Below are 18,059 nucleotides of genomic sequence, written 5' to 3' on the forward strand. Positions count from 1 at the left end.
AGTGGGTAGAGGAAAGAAAAATTCAAGAAATAAAGACCTTAAACCATCCTTCTTACCCCGAAGCTCGCAAGCGCCTTCAGACACAACACAATTGCGGCACCACCTATGCAGATAGGGCAGGGTTGGCCCCTCCAGTGGGACCCCACAAAGTGACAGGTGGACCCCGTTCTGATGCAATTGCACAGACGGAGCTTACCTGGGTAACAGGTAGTACTCCGGTCCCGATCAAGAAAAACTCTTCTACAATTACTACAAAGGCCATTCCCCAAATTACAAACAGGGATCACCAAAAAAAGGGACAGACGAAAACAAATGAAAATCGTAGAAGTCGAAGCCTGTCACGAGATCCTCCTGCCAGAAGTGCTTCTGGTAGTGGTGCAGCTCGCAATGGCCAACAAACGAAAAAGCAAACAGATAAAGTAAAAAGTGTTAAGCCAAAGCTTAATGTGCCACAAAGTTTAACTACTAAAAATAAATATGAAGTTTTATCAATTGAGGGGGAAGATGATATGGACGTGACTCCCCCCACCACTCAGACGTCCAAAATACAAGTTGTCAAAAAGAAAGACAATACTTAAATGGGTAATGATAAAGAAATAGCCGTCATTCAATGGAATTGCTGTGGTCTGAAACCAAATTATGAGGAAATAAAGCGTCTTTTGTATGATCACAGCCCTTCTGTTATTTGTTTTGTATTTGTTATTCCTGAGGTTATCTGACAATATATCATTTTGGAATTATAACATTTTTAACACCTTCAGTAATTCTGTGGTAGATGGTAGACCTATCGGAGGCTCATCTCTTTTAATAAAAAAGGGAATTCCACATGAAATTGTGGATATTCAAAGCAATTTCCAAGCTATCACAGCTAAGGTAACACTGCATTGCACCTTTACTATATGTTCAGTGTATATTCCACCCAGATTTCAACTTTCTCTAACAGAAATGGATAGTCTGGTTGACCAGCTTTCAGAACCCTTTTTATTAGTTGGCGATTTTAACGCCCACAATCCCCTCTGTGGTAGTCAAAATGTAAACAGATTTGGTAATATTGTTGAACGGACAATTGAACATTTTGATTTATGCCTTTTGAACGATAAATCTGCTACTTACCTCCACCCGGCCTCTGGCTCAATGACGTCTATCGATTTATCTATTTGCTCTCCAACAATTTTTATGGATTTTCAGTGGAGTGTACATAGTGATCAATGTGGCAGTGATCACTTTCCTATTTTTATGAAACTAGTAAAGTGTTTACCAGAAGAAAGAATTCCAAATTGGCAACTCCACCGAGCCAACTGGAATGCTTTTTCAGAACAATGTTCACTAAATATAAATCATGACAAACTCAGAGATACAGAAGATCCACTTAACTTTCTTTCTCATTCATTACTTAACATAGCTACTAGCACAATACCAAAATCAAGTTCTTCCCCTCGTAGACACAATCCTTGGTTTAATACTGAATCCAAGGAAGCTGTAAAAAAACGTAAAAAAGCACTGAGGACATTTAAAAAAAACACCCGAATAATGATAATTTACAAAAATATAAGCAGATACGCGCTAAAGCTCGCAACATCATTAAAAAAGCAAAAAGACAGTCTTGGCAGAATTATATTTCTAAATTGAATATTCATACATCTATTCACAAAGTATGGGAAATGATTAGAAAAATAAGTGGAAAGTACATAAGTAATTCTGTTTCCTATTTGACAAAAGCAGATGGAAATAAATGTACAGAAAGGCCCGACATTGTGAATTTGCTAGCACAGGAATTTGAAAATAACTCATCAACTGACCACTATTCCCCAACATTTAGAATTTATAAGGATGAAGCTGTTAGTCAGGATCTTAATTTTCTATCAAACAATGAGGAAGATTACAACATCCCATTTAGCATTGCCGAATTGAGAGATTCAATCAAGAAATCTCACGATACGGCAACTGATCCAGATGATATTCATTATCAGTTTTTAAAGCATTTACCTGATGTGTCCCTTTCAGTTGTATTGGATATTTTTAATAGAATTTGGAGAACGGGTGTTTTTCCCGTTTCTTGGCGGGAGGCTATCATTATTCCAATCCCAAAGCCTGGAAAAGATGCATCAAAACCAACAAATTATCGGCCTATCTCTTTGACCAGCTGCCTCTGCAAGACAATGGAGAGAATGATCAATACTTGGTTGGTTTGGTTTTTAGAAAGGAAAAGATTACTAACCAAATTTCAGAGTGGCTTTCGACAAAATCGAAGTACTGTTGATCAGCTTATTCGACTAGAGACTTTTATTCGTAATGGCACTATTCGAGGTCATCATGTGGTGTCTGTCTTCTTTGATCTTAAGAAGGCATATGACACCACCTGGAAGTATGGTATTCTGAGAGATCTTCATAATATTGGGTTAAGAGGCAGACTTCCGATTTTCATTAAAAACTTCCTCAGTAATAGTGTTCCGAGTTCGCCTTGGATCGAGCCTCTCAAAATTATACAATCAAGAAATGGGAGTTCCTCAGGGTAGCATACTTTCTGTTACTTTGTTTTTGTTAAAGATCAACAACATTGTGGATGTTGTCACTCCTCGGTTCAACAGATCATTGTTTGTGGACGACTTTTGTATTTCTTGCTCTTCGGAGAATATGCCGACCATAGAAACAATTTTACAGAACTGCCTAAATAGAATCGAAAAGTGGGCTGATGAAAATGGTTTTCGCTTCTCAAGAACAAAGACGGTATGCATTCACTTCTGCAATAAAAGGTCTTTACACCCTGATCCGGAAGTTAAAATAAATGGTTCTGTCATCCCGGTTACTCAACAAACAAAATATCTTGGCCTGGTATTTGATAACAAGCTAACCTTTAAGGCTCATATTGATCATGTGAGACAAAAATGCCATAAAGCCTTAAACCTTTTAAAGGTAGTATCTAAAATGGATTGGGGTGCGGATCGCATTGTCCTGCTACTTCTCTATAGGTCTTTAGTCAGATCAAAACTTGATTATGGCTGTGCAGTTTATAGCTCTGCTCGAAAGTCCTACCTTGATAAGTTAAAAACAATACAAAATCAAGGACTTAGAATTTGCCTTGGAGCTTTTCGTACTTCTCCAATGGAAAGCTTGCATGTGGAGGCAAATGAGACTCCACTGCATTTAAGATATCAAAAACTATCTTAACTATGCAATCAAATTAAAGAATAACCCATTAAATCCAACGTATGAACATACCTTCAGACCACACTACCGGGTTTTTTACGACCTTACACCATCTTCCATCAAACCGTTTGGCTTTCGTGTTCGAGAAGCTCTAATGCAAGTTCTTGGTACCACTGATATTTCTCAATTTTTAGTACCCAATATTCCTCCTTGGGTGATCAGCGAACCTTTAATAGACTTGACATTAGCAACATTCAAAAAGGGCGTTACAAGTGATCTGGTCTACCTGGATAGATTTGGAGAAATAAGACACAAATACAGGAACTACCATGCTATCTATACAGATGGATCAAAAGATCACAATAAAGTAGGATCAGCCTGGATTAGTGGCACAATAAAAGAACAGGTTAGATTACCAGACAGTGCTTCCATATACACTGCCGAGTTGTTGGCTTTGAAAATGGCTTTGGGTATTATACAAAACACTGATGGAAAACAATTTGTTATTTTCACAGACTCTCTATCTAGTCTAATGGCTTTACAATGTAGAGATCTTAAACATCCCTATATTGTACACTTACTAGAATCATTATACAAAGTCGGTGTATTATCTAAACTGGCAGTTTTGTTTGGATACCGAGCCATGTAGGTATCAAAGGGAATGAAAAAGCTGATATGTTAGCAAAAGAGGCACTTAATATGGCTGTAACGGAAATGAAGATACCCTATACAGACTTAAAACCAAAGATTAATGAATACATAAAAATAAAGTTTAAATCCCAGTAACAAACTCTACCAACATCAGCCTATAAGCGAACCACGTACTACAATCCCGTTAGCTAAGTGACGGGAAGACGCTGTGCTAACTCGTATTCGAATTGGTCATTCTCGCTTATCACACTCCTATTTACTTGCAGCAGAAAATCCTCCCCGTTGTACATCATGTAATAGTACACTCTCAGTTAAACATATTCTTCTTGAATGCATTGAGTTTGCTCACATCCGTGTCGAATTTTATAATGTACCTGATCTGAAAACCTTGTTCAGCGAAGTTCCGCGATCATGCATCATAGAGTTTCTTCAAGAAATAAATCTTTTTAGTAGGTTTTAGATAATGGAAACGGGCCCTTTGGCAGGCCATTTTATTTAGTATCTAGTCTTACAGAGGAGACTTTAAGCCGCCATCCCATATAAAGAAAAGCCACACCATTTGAACATTAAAGAACCTATCGTACTTTTCTGTTCGAAAAGAGTAGGGAATTTTTCCCAGTAAAGTAGATCAGTTTCTATCTTACAAGCTCTACTCCCTAATTTCCCTAATTAAATTGATAGATTACACTCCCGAGAAACAGGTTTTGTCATTAATAACTTCACATATTAAGGTCCAGACACTTACATAACACTTTGTGTTGATAGTGTTGTTAAACTTTAATCAATCAATCAATCCATTAGCATAGGCACGAGTATGTCTCATCTTAGCATTGTAAATTAGGTTTTTTTTGGTCTGCAGGAGAGGACCCTCTGGCTGAGGACAAACACGACCTGGACTCCGTTGCTGGAGTGCTCAAGCTGTATTTTAGAAATTTGAAGAACCCCCTTTTTCCAATAGACAGCATCAGTCGGCTGCTGGAGTATGCACGTGAGTATGTTTTCGTTGAGATTTTGCATCGTCAAATGAATTCACCCTGCTCGCCACTTATCCTCGTCTGCCGCTTTTGTCTCAGAGATAAAAAACGAGGCAGAAAGAGCCGACCAACTGAAAACTGTCATCTCTTCCTACCCTGAGCCCGTCATCATTGTCATGAGATACCTCTTTGCTTTTCTTCACCAGTAAGTCTATTTTAATTTAGTGCAGCTATAACTTCAGACAAGTCAAATTTTAAAACGGTAAAGCTTAACAAATACCTCTAAATGTTTGATGTTTTGGTCACTCGGTATGTTTGCAATGTTTTGCATTTGCTGGAGTCCAATAAAACATGATCGCCTCATTCCAAGAGGGGCGGCAATGATTTATGAGACACCACAAATGTTTACAAATGACAAGGATTTTTGAACACATTTATCACTTTTTAACCTTTTGGGCAAGGAGTTTAATTCGCTATTTTAGAAAAGAAAAAATCCCCCCACAAGCTTTATTACAAGGTGGGTAGCACTAGCTGATTTGTCTCAGCCAATCACGATATAAAGGTGAACTTAATGGATTTATGGTGATAAAAAAACAACAACTTTGTATCCAGATGCCATCAGGCTACTGAATCACTGTGAAATATATTTTTTGCACTGGTAAATATTTGGAGATGCCAATATTTAAATGTGCAAAATTAGCAGGTACAAACTCGCTGACCTTTTCAGATCCTCCATTTACTATAACCGTATCTGCATGGTGTCAAAGCCCATTTACCATTTTACACCTACAGTATGTAGAGCTGCACCTTATTTTGCATCTGTACTATTAGACTATTTGGCACAGTAGCATAAGATACTCATGCACTTTTTACTGTTTATCTTCAGTTGGCCCCATATTGTGATTTACACCATAAATATTAGTCGTACATTTATTTTATCCACATTATTTTATCTGCATTTTTATCCACATTTTTATCCATATTTAGATTCCTTGACCATGCGAACATACCATGAGCCATTGGATTCATAATATCAATATTACTTCAATATTAGTTATTCACAAAAATTGCATTTTCCATGATGGCGGTTCTCTTGTGTTTCTGGCTGGTACAACAAATCTGTTGGCACACTCCATATTCCACAGTGTCATGGCTATATATCATGGTGCTTGTTGCATGTTTATAGCTTCATTTGTTATCTTCCTATGATGAAAATTCCAAAAGTCCCCTATATTTTTTTTCATATTCTGGATCATGGAATTATTCCATTATCTGGATCAGTTTTTAACATTTTGTAGAACCTGTTGGAGTGCTCTGACCATTTTTTTGTGGAGTTAAATGCACAAATGCCAAAAATGGTCCTATCTCGCAATGCTAAAGAATCCTTTAAAAAAAATTCTGGATTCAGACGGTGATCCGAGTCACCCCCAAAATATTGTCAGTTCTTCCATATCCCATTTCCAACAATTCCTGAAAATTTCATCCAAATCCATGCAGAACTTTCCAAGTTATTTTGAACACAGATGAAGAAACGCCGGCAAAAACATAACCGCTGCACTTGGCGGAGATTTTAATGAGTCTTAAATTACCGTGGAACCTGGGTTAACGTTATTAATTTGTTTCAGAAGGTCAGACTCTAACCAAAACAGATGCAGTACCAAATCAATTTTTCCCCCTAACAAATAATACAAATCCAATAAATCCGTTCCAGAAAGCTAAAAATGTTAACACGTTTTTAGTTTTACAATTATACAATTAAACAATTTTGAAATGCATATAAATGATGAATGCAGAGATGACTCAACATTTAAAGGGATAGTTTATTTTTTGACATTGTAGTCCAATAACAGCGACTTACCCCCCACTTGGTCTCCTAAGTCCAGTTCTGGTCAGATTTCAGTGATGAAGAAAGTAGTTCCGCTTTGTTGCTGGGGACAATTAAGTAAAGAGTTTGGCTTCTCAAAACAATATGCGTTCAAAAGATAATACGTTTGCATCGCAAAAATGCCTTCTCAAAAAAAATGAGACCTCACAAAACGCTTGGCTTTATATTTGGCTCCTGCCGTATTCCTGCATGCTGTCGTCTGTGTGTTCTTATGTATGTGACGAAGACGCATACACGCATCTTCTTCTGCTGAGGAACACAGATGTAAACAAGATGGCCGCGGCACGCCGTCGCGGAAGTAGATGTGTCTCCGTCACATACACATGAACGCGAAGGCGACAGCTTGCAGGAATACAACAGGAGCCAAACATGACGCCTAGAGTTTTGTGAAGTTTGATTTTATTTTAATTTTTTTTTTGAGAAGGTATTTTTGTGATGCACATATATATTAATCTTTTCAACGCATATTGTTTTGAGAAGCCACACTTTTACTTAAGTGTCCCCAGCAACTATGCTGAACTACAGTACCTTCATCACAGAAATCTGACCAGAACTGGACTTAGGAGACCAAGTGGGGTTTAAGTCGTTGTTATTGGACTACCATGCTGATGGGGATGTCATACAACTTTGTCAAAAAATCCAAATTATTCCTTTAAAGTTACTTTTACCTTCATTGAGCATGCACACCACCTTCTGTTTTGCCATGAGTTTTTTTTATTTTATTTTTGGTTTTATTCAGTAGTGTTTAAGGTAAAAGTAACATTAAATGTTCATTCATCCCTTTCATTCGTCATATATATGCATTTAGATATATATAGGGTTTTATGCATGCATTTTGTTATCAAGCAAGTAGGATGCTAACAAGCTCGTCACGAAGCAATCCGTTCTACACAAGTGCGGAACACGTCTACATCTGGTCGGCATATTTTTCGGCAGTCATGTGTTGGGCAAGCTGATTTGTACTATACATGTGTAATCTGTTATCCGTCGATAGATTTTACGGCAGTGACAGGATGTCCTTGTGTACTTTCGTAACGCACATTCTGTGCTGTGACGGGTTCTAAAGCCTGGTTGAAATTTGTTAGCAATATTATGGATAGACAAATATGATGTGTGGAATGTTTGGAACAAAACAAAGAATAAATTTGTCACCTGTAACACAAAGCTGAGATGCAGGCTGTTTTTCTTTAAATATATATAACTTGTTAGCATATACTGTATGCATGGGTTGGTTTACAAAACATAACTCAAAGTGACCCCCGTATCCTTTGATTTTTGATGCAACCCTCGCTGGGAAAAGTTTGGACCCCCTTAGCCTATACAGTATAGCCAATTTGGACATGAAATAGAATAATTTTTGTTTGAATAATTTCAGCATTTTTCTTCTCTTTTTATTCTTGTGGCCAGTGTGTCTCAATACAGCGATGAGAACATGATGCAGCCGTACAACCTCGCCGTCTGTTTTGGCCCCAGTCTTGTCAGAGGGGCCAACGACGACGATGTGGTCACCCTGCAGCCTCAGATCAACGCCCTAGTAAAGAGCTTGATCGTCCAGCACGAGAACATCTTCCCCAGTCAGAGCGAGATCAGAGGTCCCGTGTATGAGAAGTGCATGACGCAGGAACAAGATGACTGGTAAGACAAAAGCTGTACAAAAGACGGTGTTGTCACTCTCTAATGGTGTTTTCCTTCACAGTGAAGCCGTTGTTGAGGAAGGGGATGGGGAGGCAGAGTTCTCTCATGCTAAAGTTGGTAAGTTGAGTATCTGTACATCTTACTTTTCAATAAGGTATCTGCTTTTTCTTATTAGAATAAATAACGTCCAAATATGATGTGCTACAGAAGTGGAAGTGGGACAGTTGGTAAATCGCAGCAACTCCACCACAGGACCCCCTCAGAAAAGGGCAGAAGGTTCTAAATCCAACAAGGGTGGCCTTGCAGACCACCGTAGGTCAGCATCAGGACCAGCAGCAGGAGTCAGCATCCCTTCAGGTGGAAAGATTGTCCTCCAGATTCCCACTGGGCCCCAAGGCAGGCCGAGAAGGATCCACTCTCCTGGCTTTGCACGCAGAGAGTGAGTGCAGTCGCACTCACAATTCAACTGTTTTTGTGTGCACATTCATATGCAGCTTTTTTGTCCTCCGACAGACAGCTACAAGCCGCTGCTGAAGATACAATTCAAGTAGACAAGGTTTGTGCTCTTCGGTCTTTTTAAATAATATCGGCCTATGACTGAGTTAAATACGAGTTTGTCACCACTAAGTCATACATAGCCAAATGCGATGTACACTCACCGGAGTCCAAAAAACTAAAGTTATAGCTTCCTTCTCATCATGTTTTATTTATCCCAGGAGGTCTGTCGCCAGATGGACTCAGTCTTCAAGGAGCTTGTCTCAAAGCACACACTGCAAGAGATCTCTTCTTCCTCCTCCGCCGTCGCCGCCTCCACTCCTGCTGGCCAGGCAGCTCAAAAGAGGGGGGGACGTGAGGGACGCAAGGGGAGAGGAGCAGGGCTGTTACAGGGAGACGTCCCACTGGAATGAGACATGGGGCATTAAAACTCAAGGGTACAGTGATTAAAGCAACTTCAAGCACAACTTTAAGTGCTTTCTTCTGTTGCTTTCTTCTGCTTGTGCGACAGAAGTGTTGCAGGACAACATTAAACCTGTGGAGTATTGAAATTGCAATCGCTACATCTGTACAGATGTTGAGGACTAACTTTCTGGTTTTAGGCAATTCATGCTGTTTCCTTCATCAAATGTTTACAATGAGTCACAAGGATTCAAACTGTGTTTGAATCTCCGTTGGGCATCTCTGTGTGGGGTTTTCATGTTCTCCCCGTGTGCGCATGGGGGTTCCTCCGGGTACTCCGGTTTCCTCCCACATTCCAAAAACATGCATGTTAGGTTAATTGGAGACTCTAAATTGTCCATAGGTATGAATGTGAGTGTGAATGGCTGTTTGTCTATGGATGCTCTGCGATTGGCTGGCGACCAGTCCAGGGTGTACCCCGCCTCTCGCCCAAATTCAGATGGGATAGGCTCCAGCATACCCCCAACCCTAGTGAGGATAAGCGGCATCGAAGGTGGATGGATGGATTAAGACTGTGAAAAAGGAATTGTCAGAAATACTGTATGTATATTCTTATTTGTGGAAATTGTTTTACTTGCTGACTCGTTTGTATATTTGGGAAACATACCGAATAAATGGTTATTTTGGCACAAGCTTTTGCTCCATTGACAAATACCCACAAAAGCTTTTTGTGCATGTAATCTTAAAATACCAATGCATCTAATCATTTCATATCCATTATGTCTCGTCTAACTGCATGGTGGCCACACAGAAGATCTGTGTTGGACATGTCTGTGTGGAGTTTGCATATTTACTCCAGGTACTCCGTTTTCCTCCAGCATTCCAAAAATATGCATGTTGATGGTAATGGGTTAATTTGGAACATGCATACAAGTTACATTGGAATACATCACAAAAAGTACAATTCACAGTTCTACAGTAGGAGGAAGTAGAGGTTATTTAATCCTACCACCCATCTGTTCCACATCAATTGCAATACATTACTTAATGCAATACATTTGTTCACTTCCCGTGTTCCAAATGTACTCTTTCCTCATTTAAAGCACATAAGAAAATGATTAGAGAATATACAATGTGGTAAAATAGGAGTCATGTTAGGTTAATTGGCAACTTTAAACTATCCTTAGGTATGAATGTGAGTGTGAATGGTTGGTTATTATGTGATTGGCTGGCGACCAGTCCAGGGAGTACCCCGCCTCTCCCCCAAAGTCAGCTGGGATAGGCTCCAGCATACTCCTGTGACGCTAATGAGGATAAAGCAGCATAGAAAATGAATGTCATCTGAAAAGATTTAAAGGAAAACCACTTTAAGAAAAAAAATGTGCCCATCATCCACAATCCTTACATGAGACATGAACACGCGTCTTCCTCTTTTCTGTGCGTTCTAAAGATATAAAAACTGCACATAATGGGAGCTCACCTATGCTGCCTACAAAGACCGCTATTAAAACACCTCCAACAAGGTTTTATATACACGCTGTGACTATATAGTAACAGGTACGTGCATGATAACATGTAATACTTACAGTATTTTGCATATTTTGGCCACACCAGCCCAGGACCTCCACATCCAGCATGTTCACCTCCAAGATCGTCTGAGACCAGCCACTCGGACCGCTGCTGAAACAATCGGTTTGCATAACCAAAGGATTTCTGCACAAACTGTCAGAAATCGTTTCAGGGAAGCTCATCTGCATGCTCGTCATCCTCATCGGAGTCTCGACCTGACTCCAGTTCGTCGTCATAACCGACTTGAGTGGGCAAATGCTCACGTTGGATGGCGTCCTGCACGTTGGAGAGGTGTTCTCTTCATGGATGAATCCCGGTTTACTCTGTTCAGGGCAGATGGCAGAGGGTGTGTGGCGTCGTTTGGGTGGGCGGTTTTCTGATGTTGTGGATCGAGTGGCCCATGGTGGCGGTGGGGTTATGGTATGGGCAGGTGCCTGTTCTGGGCAAAGAACACAGGTGCATTTTATTGATGGCATTTTGAATGCACAGAGATACCATGATGAGATCCTGAGGCCCATTTTTGTGCCATACATCCAAGAACATCATCTCATGTTGCAGCAGAATAATGCACGGCCCCATGTTGGAAGGATCTGTACACAATTCTTGGAAGCTGAAAACGTCCCAGTTCTTGCATGGTCAGCATACTCACCGGACCTGCTTAATAAATTAAATAATCAGTGTAAGTAGACTTAACAGAACATAGTTGGAGTAATAGGTGAGTACTGATAATGAACTCAGAAGAGTTGAAAAAATAATGATAAGATAAATATATTTGTCCATAGAATTGTATTATAAATTCATTTTCTGTAGGGTACAATTTTTAAAAACATTCTCTTCAGTAAAAATTGCAGAATTTCCAAATGTCCTTATTAAGTACGCGGCAGAAACCTAAGATGAGGCTGCTGTGACATCTCTTCTCGGTTTAGTGCGCAAGCCTGCCTGACATCTGAATGCACACTGAGTTGGAACGTGGCGCCTGCCAGTTTGTTTGTCACCATGTCGGCAATTATATAATAATGTTGCAGAAACATTTATTATACAGAGTGGCTTTCTACAACCCCTTCAATGTAGTTAATGTATGTGTGACATCATTATTCTTGCTAATCGGACAATAAAATTCTGAAAAATGTCATCCGGGACGCACTTGCAGTACTTGCTTCATCCTGAAGGGTGGGGTAAGCTGGAAGGTGCTAACTTTGTTGAAATACTTGTACACAAGCAGCTGTGCCACCTAGAGCAAGGATTGTACAGTTAAGAATAGGATAATTCAGTCATCCGCAAAAGAATGGAACAGAGTGTAGTAAGCCATGGAGCTGAAAGTTCCCCATGATAGGGAGCACGAGAGGTGGGCGGGGCGAGGCGGACAATGTATTCACCTGCTCTGAGCTGGGTATAAAATAAAGTTATACGCTGTGCGTACACTTTGATAAAATGGATGAATGTTATTTAGTGAACACGGTGAATATATATGTATATATATATATATGAAAATGTGTAAAAATACATTATACTGCAGAAAGATGACCTACATGTAGATGTCAATAAAAACCTGAGTGTTTGCTGCTCTGCTGCCCTCTGCTGGCCATGTGTTGCAGCACACCTCCCTGACTACCTGGAGGACCTGATTGGTCACACCTGCAAGGCAATCAAATTGCTGTCTTAAACTGCTGCCTGACAACCACTCATTGCCAGATTGTTACCCAAAGTCAACCCGAGACCTGCTCCTCTTGCTACCGGCGTATTCCTGCTTTCTGGTAATTTTTTGGTCCTGTTTACAAGTACCCTGTTCCCTGCTTGGCTTCTTCCAGCAGCGGTATTCTCGTATATTCCCGCTAAACATTTTGCAGTGATTTTCTGTTTACTTACTCTGCTAGTTTTTGTCAGCAGCCACTTCAATTTTGTGTGTTTTTCCTATGCATGTCCGTGCATAGCAGCATCTTCAGTTCTAGTTATCCTTTTCCCGTGATTGCATCTGGGTGGTTTGAGTTGAACTTTTCCTTTTTGTTTTTGCCATTTTGTATGTTTTTCTGTAATAAACCCTTGTTTCACGGACTATACCTCTCTGCATTTGGGATCCAATTATTCGGCCTATGACCGTGCCTGACACTGAGCAGCAGTATGAAACTTTTCCCTCTTTCCAGTGTAACGAACGCTAAATAATTAATCAGAATTCAAATTAATAAAATGTGTTTAAAAAACATTTTTCCTCCCTTACAATGTTACTAAGGCTTAACAAACATTATCATTCTTATATATTCAGTATGTAATTAAACTAACAAAATAACCTCCAAGTGTGGGTAGGACCACATGGCATCATTCATTATCATTCCACTAAGCCATTAAATTGAGAATAAAATCTGGTTATTTTTTTTCATGACCATAAGGAACAACATAAATTTGATTTAAAAGTGCTTGTATTATTTACCTGGAAGTATTTACACAATGCAACATTTATTTCAGTAATGGCATTAATACATTTGATAGAGTATAATCTAAATCATCACTTAACGTTAATTCAGCTAATCACCCAGAGAAACAAATTAACTTAAATATATATTGTGTGGGAGTCCCATACAATATACACTTTACGTCTTATCCAATGTCCTGTTGATTTACAACAACCAGTGTAATAAATCTACATTTTCTTTTTATCACACAAACCTGTCATTGTTTTTGGGAACGTGAAAAAAATTGTCATACCTGCGCAGGGCATAATGCGGAAGTGGATGCCGACTCGGCTCTGCTGTTCTATAATCTCCCGAGCCCGGGTTGCGGGTATGCTGGAGCCTATCCCAGCTGACTTTGGGCGGCAGGCGGGGTACACCCAGTCAGTCGCAGGGCACATATCGACAAACAAGCATTCGCACTCACATTCATACTTATGGAAAAACATGCAGACACGCCACCGGCCAGCCCCAGATAAAAAGGTAATGTGTGTTTTTTGGTTAATGAAATATTTTTTTAAAGCATTTAAAATTATTTTTGTAACCAAAGTAAATTATCATTGTCTTTTTCTTATTATCCTCTTGTTGAGCAACCAGTATTAACATTAAAAAAATAAATAAAACTCCACCCCTGGTCACTCTCCAGCCACCCCACCGGCCATCTAGACATTTCAGGTATCGACTTATTGCCACCCTACGTGAGTAATGGTCTCACTTTGGCCACCCGCCACTGTGTGCCTCACGAGCCATGAACCTTACTGCACGTCACTGACTGACAACAGAAGATGTCTGAATGACAACCTGGACATATCACTATAACTCTGCATATGTCATACAATAATAAAAAAGAAGCTATGATGCCAGAGACATGATTCAATTTGCAAAACAGTACAGCAAATTAATATTGGTCAATGGAGCTGAATTTAAAAGCTTTATGCTGCCATCTAGTGGATAGATGCAGACCTATCTAAACTGAAGTCGTAAACATGCGCAGCGACCGAATGTATTACAATGCCACTCGATTATTCTGATGTTTCTGTTTGCGTCGTCACATGCAGTTTTTCATACTGTCTTAAAGTGAAAAATGGCCTTTCTGCTCCTCTCAGAATTTGAATAAATATTTAATAAGGATACGAACAAGCACATAAACTTCCTGTTTCAATCTGATGACGTGTCGTACAAGGACACTAGATTTGATGGATCTGTTAAATTTTCCAGCCACTTCCGTAGTATGCCCTTACGCGGGTTTGGCCGCCATGATGGTAAGCAGGACATTGCATTGTAAACATGTCCTCGGCACACTGCTCAGCCAATAATTGCTCTAATAGACGGTCCAAGAGTTGCCATTTCCCCCAAAAGAAAAACATGAGACTAGCTTAAAGGTAATTTGTTTCTCTGGGTAATTCGTTGAATTCATGACAAGTCAGCGATGATGATTGAGGTTACAGTCTATCAAATGTATTAACAATGCCATTACTGAAAAAAATATTGCACTGTGTAAATACTTTCAGTTAATTATCCATATGAGTATTATTATTTCGTATGTTGGTTGTTATGTGTAACACTGTAAGACTGTGCGTACATCAGCCTCTCTTGCTTACCATCATGGCGGACTTTCTGCTGCATGGCGCACTACACTCTGTTTCATTCATTTGGGTTTTAAAGACCTATTACTTTCTAATGTCCCTGGTGTCAGCAGCGTCCTGGAAAAGGCCACGTCATTACAGCACATGCGCGCGGTGACATCGTAGTAGCTCTAGCCAATGTGGACTTCCTTTGCCTGCCTTGCAGTCATTAAGCCAGGAGCAGGACTTCTTCTGAGCTGCAATTGAACAAAGTCTCAAAAGTCAAGATGATCCGGATAGCTGCCTTCCTCGCCCTGCTGGTGGTCGCCTGCTCGGGTAAGCTTGAAGGATATGGGGAGCACTCATTCTATGGTAAAAGCGCAACTTGAATAGTGCTACCTTGAACATGCTATTTAGCTAGTTATTTACTCCCTGCTAATCAGGTCTACAGTGCATCCACATTGGAGGTCTTGGATATTTAAATGGCGAAACTTGTAAATATTACTTACTGTATTTATTTTACAACCGTGGTGACAGGAGAGAGCTGTACCGAACCGACGATCACCCCGTCGGCCTACACCACCTCGGACGCCGTCATCTCTGCAGAGTCGGTATTCATCGTGGAGCTCAGCCTGGTCTGTGCCAACGGAGCTCAGGTAACTAATGACACGTGGACCACGTAGTTAATAATAGTTATTGCTGTTAATCACTGTGCTCGTCTGTAGAGTGTGACTTTGTATGCTGATGTTAATGGAAGACAGTTTCCTGTGACCAGAGGCCAGGATGTTGGCAAGTACCAGGTACGTATGCCTAACAAGATGTGAGTGACTGTGGATTAGAGTTGGGTGTTGTTCACGTATTACCTGATACTGGTGCTTAAGAAATGGAAAACATACACAATTTGTCTAAAAACAATGCCTTTGTATTTTTTTACAAAATTGTGTGACGTGCAAGTTTAACAGAAATGTAATGTAAATATTTCAATAATATAAATCAAACAGTCAAGAAGTTATACACCAAAATGAAGTAAAATCCAACAAATTGCCATAGTTGTCACAGCAAAGTCATCAGCAATACAGAACATGTAAAAAAAAATACAGGGAGAAGATTTTACAAAACTTTAGTACACACATTTGGCTGTTTAAATGCATACATGCTACTCAATGTGATTGGTGGATAATGAGGATGGATGTTTTTTGTTTATCCATCCATCCATTTTCTATACCGCTTCTCCTCATTAGGGTCGCGGGGGCATGCTGGAACCTATCCCAGCTGACTTCGGGCGACAGGCGGGGTACACCCTGGACTGGTTGCCAGCCAATCACAGGGCGTTTTTTGTTTATGATGTTATAAAAACCCAGAACTTTAAAAGCGACCTTTTCAGCACCTCTTCTCTCAAACAAGTGAGGGAGATCATTGATTTTTCTCCCATTTGGTGGGAAACCTCTTGGGGCACATTTTCTGTAATATCATTAAAACAACGATTTTGCATAATAGGGGACCATAAGAAGGAGCCCCTTTCCTTGAAAACATGTCTTCCCTGATATGAATTGCCATGAGCGTTTAACCTTTCAGTGATAGTTGCAGTCACCTTGTATGAACACAGACGATCGGCACGGACAGTTTTCTTTAACTGGGGGGGAAAAAAAACTATCGATGTAGATGCCTCGGGCAGCGGAGCCGTCTCGACAGTAAACGCTTACTGAGGCGTTTGGTCGGCAAATATAAACAAAACAATGCAAAAGGTGTGCTTTCACAACCAGTGTTGCTGGCTACATTGCAAAAACATACATACAGGCAACTTCTGTGTCAAGCTAATGTCTCACACAGGTACACTATACCTCAGTACCATCTAGTGGTTCAAATGTGTAGTACGCCTCATGACAATTACTGAAAAAATGGTCAAAAAAATGTTTTTTGTTAAAATCGATTATTGATGATGATTTGTATCACAATTATCAACCAGTAAAAGTTGTTATTGTGACAGGCCTATCGATATCGGATTGGAACACCCCTATTGAAAACACAATGCATTTACTTCTTTGCTTAGGTGTCCTGGAGTCTTCCTCACAAACAGGCCAGCTCTGGCACTTATCAGGTTAAGTTCTTTGATGAGGAGTCCTACAGCGCCCTGCGCAAGGTTAGTATATTTTATCATGCAGCTGATTTGCAACAACAGTTTAAAAAAAAAAATAATTGTGTGTCTAGGCCCAGAGAAACAATGAAGATGTTAACGCCATTCAGCCTCTATTCTCTGTCGACGTCGACCACAGGGTGAGTCTCCTCTCATACTGCCATTATGCCACTACCCCACATACTTGTCTTTTTCTCTCACTCCCTTATGATGTCCTGTTTGTTTTACTTTAGGGTGCATGGAACGGTCCATGGGTGTCCACTGAGGTGGTAGCTGCCCTCATCGGCATCCTGGTCTACTACCTGGCCTTCAGTGCCAAGAGCACAATCCAAGCATAAACGGATCCACAGTCATTTTTTTTTACCCCTGGATCATTGAAAGATGAATGGCATGTCTTGTAACATGTTTTTTCCTGCTTTGGGATGAGCACTATTTGTCTTTGGATGATGATTTTTTTTTTTTATTCGGACTGTGTATGTGCTCACATGGACATTGCATCAGGTTGGCCTCGTCACGATGGATGGAGATTTGTAATCGTTTTTCTAAACTTCAAGACAGTAAAGGTGGACCCCTTCATAAATAAAACAATGGTGCATGTATTTGGTCGTAAGACCCAGGCTGCAATGTGCTTTGACGGCCCACGGAGGCACAGAGAGGCCAAACCTTACACAAGTAACATAATAATGTGATTGCAGTGCTTCAAAACAAATAAATGGGTTTTTCTTGTCAGCCTAATGTATTTGTTCATGTCCATCGCCATTAATCTCTTAGTTTCCAAAACAAACTGCAGGGTTTGTCATGTCATTGAGTTCCTCTTTAGTTTTTTTTACTTAGTGGGTATTGTATCCCCTCAAGGTGACTGAACAGTGCAAATGACTGATGGTGCTTGGTCACTGAAAAGAGTTGCATGTTTGAGCACACCAGTACTGTAGCCATGTCCCGTTTGCACGTGCGCTGATACACTGGGGTGTAGCAGCAGCAAAGGCTTCTCTGCTGTCAGAATAATTGAATTATATTTTAGACACATATATTTATTGATGGCCGCACGGTGGTCTAGTGGTTAGCATGCTGGTCAACACAGTAACAGCCTGGAGATCAGGAAGAAGGTTTCGATTCTCCCCGGGGCATTTCTGTGTGGAGTTTGCATGTTCTCCCCGT

The 18,059-nt window shown here is 40.2% G+C and overlaps 2 protein-coding genes and 1 long non-coding RNA gene across 4 annotated transcripts in view; 2 read left to right on the forward strand and 1 right to left on the reverse strand.

Moving 5' to 3' along the window:
• Window positions 1-12,195, forward strand: part of LOC129181360 (rho GTPase-activating protein 4-like) — a 25,124-nt gene extending 12,929 nt beyond the window's left edge. The window contains exons 16-22 of the mRNA XM_054776482.1: window positions 4,658-4,786; window positions 4,872-4,977; window positions 8,065-8,292; window positions 8,354-8,409; window positions 8,500-8,731; window positions 8,806-8,848; window positions 9,009-12,195. Coding sequence (XP_054632457.1) covers window positions 4,658-4,786; window positions 4,872-4,977; window positions 8,065-8,292; window positions 8,354-8,409; window positions 8,500-8,731; window positions 8,806-8,848; window positions 9,009-9,200 — 986 coding nt within the window. The 3' untranslated portion in view covers window positions 9,201-12,195. The remainder of the gene's footprint in view (window positions 1-4,657; window positions 4,787-4,871; window positions 4,978-8,064; window positions 8,293-8,353; window positions 8,410-8,499; window positions 8,732-8,805; window positions 8,849-9,008) is intronic.
• On the reverse strand, window positions 7,775-15,506 carry LOC129181380 (uncharacterized). 2 transcript variants are annotated; one of them, XR_008570428.1, is made up of 4 exons: window positions 15,277-15,506; window positions 11,290-11,415; window positions 10,776-11,192; window positions 7,775-9,191 (listed from the first exon to the last, which is right to left on the reverse strand). It is a non-coding gene; the product is annotated as an uncharacterized LOC129181380 (long non-coding RNA). The 2 variants fall into 2 exon arrangements; XR_008570429.1 differs by lacking the exon at window positions 7,775-9,191 and having other exon boundaries at window positions 10,288-10,866; window positions 11,022-11,192.
• ssr4 (signal sequence receptor, delta) lies at window positions 14,936-17,630 on the forward strand. Its single transcript, XM_054776519.1, has 6 exons — window positions 14,936-15,103; window positions 15,305-15,423; window positions 15,493-15,567; window positions 16,818-16,907; window positions 16,976-17,041; window positions 17,135-17,630. The coding sequence occupies exons 1-6, from the start codon at window positions 15,055-15,057 to the stop codon at window positions 17,237-17,239; spliced, it is 504 nt and encodes a 167-aa protein (XP_054632494.1). The 5' UTR covers window positions 14,936-15,054; the 3' UTR covers window positions 17,240-17,630.
• The last annotated feature ends 429 nt before the right edge of the window (window positions 17,631-18,059 follow it).

Source organism: Dunckerocampus dactyliophorus, chromosome 1 (genome assembly GCF_027744805.1).
Source record: "Dunckerocampus dactyliophorus isolate RoL2022-P2 chromosome 1, RoL_Ddac_1.1, whole genome shotgun sequence".
In the NCBI taxonomy this organism is placed as follows: domain Eukaryota; kingdom Metazoa; phylum Chordata; class Actinopteri; order Syngnathiformes; family Syngnathidae; genus Dunckerocampus; species Dunckerocampus dactyliophorus.

Excerpts from the sequence above, each read along its gene's own strand:
- ssr4 (XM_054776519.1), top strand. The coding sequence starts at position 15,055 with ATGATCCGGATAGCTGCCTTCCTCGCCCTGCTGGTGGTCGCCTGCTCG. Across the intron at positions 15,424-15,492 it reads TCTGTGCCAACGGAGCTCAG|AGTGTGACTTTGTATGCTGA; the intron begins GTAACTAATGAC and ends GCTCGTCTGTAG. Across the intron at positions 15,568-16,817 it reads AGGATGTTGGCAAGTACCAG|GTGTCCTGGAGTCTTCCTCA; the intron begins GTACGTATGCCT and ends TTCTTTGCTTAG.